Source organism: Opisthorchis viverrini, assembly GCF_000715545.1.
Source record: "Opisthorchis viverrini unplaced genomic scaffold opera_v5_298, whole genome shotgun sequence".
Lineage (NCBI taxonomy): Eukaryota > Metazoa > Platyhelminthes > Trematoda > Opisthorchiida > Opisthorchiidae > Opisthorchis > Opisthorchis viverrini.
The window spans coordinates 375,896-382,059 of NW_008751950.1; the positions used below are offsets into that span (position 1 = coordinate 375,896).

General features: G+C 43.5%; 1 protein-coding gene across 1 annotated transcript in view; it reads left to right on the forward strand.

Annotated features, from left to right (window-relative positions):
* T265_09652 (hypothetical protein) overlaps positions 1–3,406 on the forward strand; it is a gene marked incomplete at both ends in the record, with an annotated part of 5,958 nt that extends 2,552 nt beyond the window's left edge. Inside the window, 2 exons of the mRNA XM_009175792.1 lie at positions 2,994–3,134; positions 3,257–3,406. Of these exons, the coding sequence (XP_009174056.1) occupies positions 2,994–3,134; positions 3,257–3,406 (291 nt within the window). The remainder of the gene's footprint in view (positions 1–2,993; positions 3,135–3,256) is intronic.
* Between the last annotated feature and the right edge of the window lie 2,758 nt (positions 3,407–6,164).

Below are 6,164 nucleotides of genomic sequence, written 5' to 3' on the forward strand. Positions count from 1 at the left end.
ATTCCGAGTCCCGGTAGTCTGTGTCACACCATGTTAGCCCTGTCTGAACAAGGATCCTTCCATACTATTCCATATAACAGCACTTCCAGATTTTGTCCTGGTGTGTCCACAAACTGATCAACAGCCTAGCTGTGTGTGTGTGTGTATGTGGCTTTATCAGGTTCAACTGATGTAATTTAGCCATGATTTCTTACCGTAAATATGGGTGACTTGTGGTAATGACAGTTTTGGCAGAACGCAAATCAAACAGTGAACGTTTAAGACACATTTCACACGGCCTCAAAGTCCGACAGTCATTGATGGATCATCATCGGCTGGCGGAACGAGTAAATTGATCGATCTGACGGCTACTGATTAGTGAACGGATCATGAATCATCCTCAATTCTGATTTTCTGACGTGACTACATCTAAAAGCCTGAAAATTACTCACTGTTCAGTCTTGCTAAACCAGAGGTTGCTCTGACAGTGCCACGGTTTTATCAGTTGACCATGCGAGTTCGAACATATGAAATGTCGTGGATTTTGACTCTCTTATTCCGGTTTTGGGCTTGTTAGATGGGTCTTATACTGGAGTCTGATGTGAACTTGTATTAGGAATACGGCTAGCATAAATGATGCATATTCACTGACCTAGACATGAATAAACGCCTCAGGCCATCCATAACAGTAGTAAATCTAAGTCTGTCAGTGATCGGTTGGGAAGGGCATAGCCAGCTTTTAAGTAGGAGGTTGGACATGTCGGTGGGGACCAAGGATGCATTCTGCTGAAAACGTTATCTGGATGGTTTCAGTTAATGAGGAAAAAGTTGAATTTATGTCAGCTGAATTGCCATCTTCAACACTCTGCTGGAAATCTGGCAAACAAAAGGTGCCATTGTGGTGAGACGACTAAGGCGTGGCTGCGCTTTGTATGCTCAACAGAGAGACTAAGTATTTTGTACAATTTGATACACAATGTCCGAGTTTACATTTCACCTCACTGGGTCTGTGTCAAACAATTGGACGGGATGCTTCGAAGTGCCTGTTAACCATTTGGACAGTGGTTCTTCGAACGGATAGCCAATTTGCGCATAATACGGTCCCAGTTAGCGCGAAACTGTTCATCCCAACCAGAGATACGGTATGAATATACCCTGTCGCTCTCTTCCGTCACAAAATTTGTGAACTTGTATGACGCACACATGATGCAGTGCAGTTTAAAGCGACTTGATTAAACAATGAAACGAAAATAGTCACACAGCGAACCCCAATTTTGTTGTGAGTGCAGTGTATAGGTTTAAGACAACCAGTCAGTGTGATTTCGGATCTTGGTAAGAAATCGTTCTCGCCAGCCTTCTGAGGATTGTTTTGTGCAGTCAACTCGATATACTGTGGAAAAACTACCTTGGTTTTATTGACTTTTCACGTTGCTTAAGACTTGCTTAAATGTTGTAAACCACAAAGGCACATATTGCTTATACTGCTCTGTACGTTCCTCGAAAGAGGTGTCATCCTCAGCATGAATCACCTGCAGTGTCCTTCTGACGAAGCAGCGAGTTTTCAATTAACGGTCTTTTGCCAATGGTTGAACATGTAGCCGTTCGGCTACAAACGGCTGATCAGAAGAGTGATTAGTTCGCACGTAGAAACTATATAGCTCCACTCCCCTCTGGTCCCATCACATGGTCACGTGCTGACTGGCTCAAAATATAGGTGCAAGTTCAAATAATCACACTGCTGATCACCCGCTCTTGGTCGAACGGTAAAATGTCCAACCCACTAGCCGAGGAGCCGCTCTTTTCAACAATTCCTAGGGTTTTGTGAAACGCAAATTCCTGGAAGAAACAGCTGTACAGTGTCTCTAGACTTTGGTTCCATTTCCGGGACGAGATTTCCATTAAAAGTTTCCGAATCTCCTCACACAACTTTTGTGGACCGGAGTTTTCTTAATGACTTCCTAATATCGTGAACCCGAGTCTGGATAGCCGCCTGATAGGCTGATGCGCTTAGACAAACAAGCCAGCCAATGAACGCGCGAGTCAGCTGATCTATTATTGATCACTGACGAGTACAGGCGGTCATGTGCAGCCGCAAACGGGCTGTTTAGAAAGCTCACGTGGAAAGATCTAGGTGGGTGAAAAAGTGATACTTAAAATAAAATTCATCTGCCAAGGCCAAGTGTTAAATACAGTTAGTTAGATCTGTCTCGAAAAAACGGTATTCCCATTGGCTGCTGTGTAGTCCAGTTACGTTCGGAGCTGACCCTCCAACCAACACAACCCTCCTCACATGCAGAAACTTCGCAGTGTGAACAACATCATACAAATCCCATTATATTTCCATCCATTCCGTTAAAATGTTGAACACCTCTCCTTTATGGTGACCGAATATCAATGTCTGTCGTAGTACCAACTAGAAGAGCGCGGCCAAATATGAGGCTATACTTCTCGTGGCAGGGCATCGTTTCACTCCACATGTTTCAAGCACAAGACCCCCTAAGCTAAGTTTCACCAAAAGTTCTTAGCCATCCCATCTCGACTGCTTTTAGCTAATGACCAGTGTCATTGTTGTTTGCTTTCTTCACAAACATACTTAGGTGTGTGTGTGTGTGTGTTTTAAGGAGCGCTCTGTTACACACCATGGTTGCAAACTACCCGAGATGACATGAACTGAACAACCCCTATTCCTCGTCACACGTCAGAGCAACTGATGTGCATTCTTACGGTTCTGGTGCGCATTAGACTGCAAATGTGCATGCAGTAAGACCACTATCGTCTTGCTACAATTTGCCAATGTCAAACAGAGTGCACTGGTTTCTATCTGGGATGGTAGCTGACACCCGCTATGATAGCTAGGATGGGTGGATATTTCCACGGGACAAAATGCAGGTGATGGAATAACACGATGTGCTCGACCAATAGCATTCATCAAAAAGCGATCACTTTCATTTAATGCCTTATTATCACGCCAAAAAACAACGTGTGAGAAGTTTTCCGTCGTACATTGACGGAAGTCGTTAAGCAGTAACACCCTATCGGTTCCTAGCTGCCATGCCACCCAAAGGTTGCACGAGGGCTTGGATACTGCCAGGTTGCCCAAGCCTAGACAGAGGAAGCCGAGTGGCACAGGTCGGGTTCAAACCATGGGCCTTCCGGTTAGCAAATTTACGCTCTAACCATTTGGGCTGTCTCGCCCCACAATGACGAAAGCCACTTGGTAGAACCTTCCGAGAAGAGGTTGTGTTCATGTATGTATTTGTAATGGACTACTCATAAGGTTGCTGAAAATCCGTCAACAGCCCACGACCAGTTTCGTCCTCTTTGGGGCTCATCAGGTAGCTGCAGCCCCCGGATTTCCGTCAACCTTATGTTATACTTGGAACCAAATTGCACGAAATTAGCGAATATACACTCATTGGCAAGCTAACGTGGTTTTTTCGAGAGACTCACCTGGAACCCAGCTGAATCCAGGCAACTGAATGTGCTGCACCAGGCCGCCTCATGTTTCAGTCGCTATGAGATATCGCAACACATGTATGTATTTGTAATGCACTACTCATAAGGTTGCTGAAAATCCGTCGACAGCCCATCGACAGCCTTGAGCTATCGAGTACTTTCAGGTGAAACAGTTAGTCGCACGCCACCCAGAGGTCACCAGTGTGTCCATCTACATATATTTCAAGCACACACAAGAAAAGTTTAAGGAATCGCTGCATTCTTCTAAATAACCGCACACTCGATGAGTCTAAACTCATTTGGTTTTTCGAACCGAATGTAAATGAATTGAATTCTGTCAAACAAGCGCTGTCAAATAACCCAGCATTATCGTCCATCTTTTGCAAGTCCTCTGATGAACATGCCGATATAACTAAAATCCCTTCATTAGACATTTTTATGCGTGCACCAAGGAATCACCTTGGTGAACAAGCCAAACAAGGGGTGACTGACTAAGTAACCGAAAACTGCTCTTCGGATAAACGAAGGGTTGATTAAACAGAGTTGATTAGACTGACCAAGGTAACCCCGAAACCAACTGAGTGGGATGACCTTCGGAAACAAGGTCACGCTAGTCGAATCACAGACACTCCCACAGGTTACAATAAATAGATTTCTACCGTGGTTTCTGATTCAATGCAGATTGGAGCGAATGTAAGCGTTCGCATAGTTTATTATTCGCCTATTGTACACCGCTATGGCAGGGGGGAATCTCCACTGATTTAGTTTTCCGAAGTTAGCCTTCCGTGCAACATATATATTAATTTAACTGCCTCACAATATCTAGTTTGCACTGTAATTATTTGAAATATTTTTCCGATTATATCCATTACCACGTCTTTTTACTCAAGATGTTATTATGCAAGTGGAGTCAACCTGGTTGCGGAAAATTTGAAAAACAGTAAAAGTTTACTTGACCTTGAAGGATCAATCAGAAGTATGCGTCTTAAAATCACATAAAAATTGGATATAACTGCTTACCAGAAAGCGATAGATATACGATTTGCTTAAGAGTGCACTATAACCCTATTCCGATCAGAAACGGTTCAGCCAAAACATAAAAATTCTTCCCTAATATGTGAACAACGAAACGCCCTCTCCACACACTGAACGATTCGCCCAGGTTTGTTTGGCAATAACAAGACTATACCGTAAACAATGTTGTTAATTTATGGCGTACGACTGCATACCAAAAGGTTTCCTGGATCGATTAACGGTTATTTTCTTGATTGGTTAGGTTCTCGCGTAATAAAAAACATTTCAACACATCTAAGGTGATGAAATCTGTGTTGTGCTGTTTGCGGTTCAGAGAAACTGTTAACTTTGTTGTGTTTGTAATGGTAGGTGGGAAATCATTGATGAGCACCGCTAGGATCTTTACCAGCTCATGGAGAAAATCTGTTGTTCCTGGTTGCTACTAATTGCACGAAATTTCCAAAATAATGCAAGGCGTTACTCTTATGTAAAAGTACAAATAAACCGAACAGTCATGGTTTACTTTTCATTGGGCAGTATAAGTTATTGAAGTTGCGTGGGAGGAAGAGGATGGCCAATGAAAAACGTCATCCCCTATTGCAGAAAGTAAAGTGATTTACGCGGAATCATTTGGTGTTAACGGACGGGTTCCAGGCCGGCATGTGTTCAGACTGCGTTTTCTTTGAACATAAAGTTTCCTGTTTTAAAAACGGATCACAATGACGTGAAAAACTGCTTCACACGTAGTTGCTGATTAAACAGGTGATGTTGCGTCGGCAATTTGGGCTAGACACCAAACAATGTTGACGGTCTGAAGCTTCTACGGGACAGGGTAGTACTTTTCGCTTTCTGACTGACAATTTGCAGTCAAATACACGAGCCTAGACGTACTTTTGCGTCATTTTGTTCAACGTGATAGCCCACTTCGTCCTTAACGATCTGTCCAATTCATCTTGAAATCCGATCCCAAGCTCTCCTGGTGATGAGAGAATCTCACTGATATACATTTTCAACAAAATGGCTGATAGGGAATCAAAACCAAATACGTTTCAGCCATAAGGAAGATCACTGCAAAAAGATAGTAGTACCCATATTCAGAAAAGGTACTCTCAGTGAGATTTGAGTGTTGGTATGACTCCTGTTGTAACCATACTTCTGGCGTCACTGATTCTTCGACGTCCTACAGTGGCACGCGAATCATGACTCGTGGGAATCAAGTGGCATTTCGACGGTTGACCACATCTTCACACTCCATCAGGTGTTAGAGCAACGCCATATATATAGACGACCCACCATTTTGGTACTCCTTGACTTCAAGGGTGCGTTCGATTATGTCGACCGGTCAGTGGTGTTAACTAAACTTGCTCAACAAGATATGTACCAGAAGCTTGTGAACGTAATCCGATCTCTATGTTCGCATACTTCTGGGCGGGTGAAAGTGTATGGCCAGCTCTCCAAAAGCTTCCCTACAAAAAGTGGTGACCGATAAGGATGTCAACTCTCCTCATTCTTGTTCAACTTCGTGATCGATGAAATAATGAAACGATCACTGGGCGGTCTTCAGAATCCTGGTGTTCAAATTGTTGCTGGTGGGAGCCTTATCGATCTGGAGTACGCAGATGACATCGCCCTCATCTTTGAAGACCATAGCGGAGCGCAAGTCCTGTTGAATAAACTGACCATCATTCCTCCAACTTTTGGCATGCGCCTTGCAT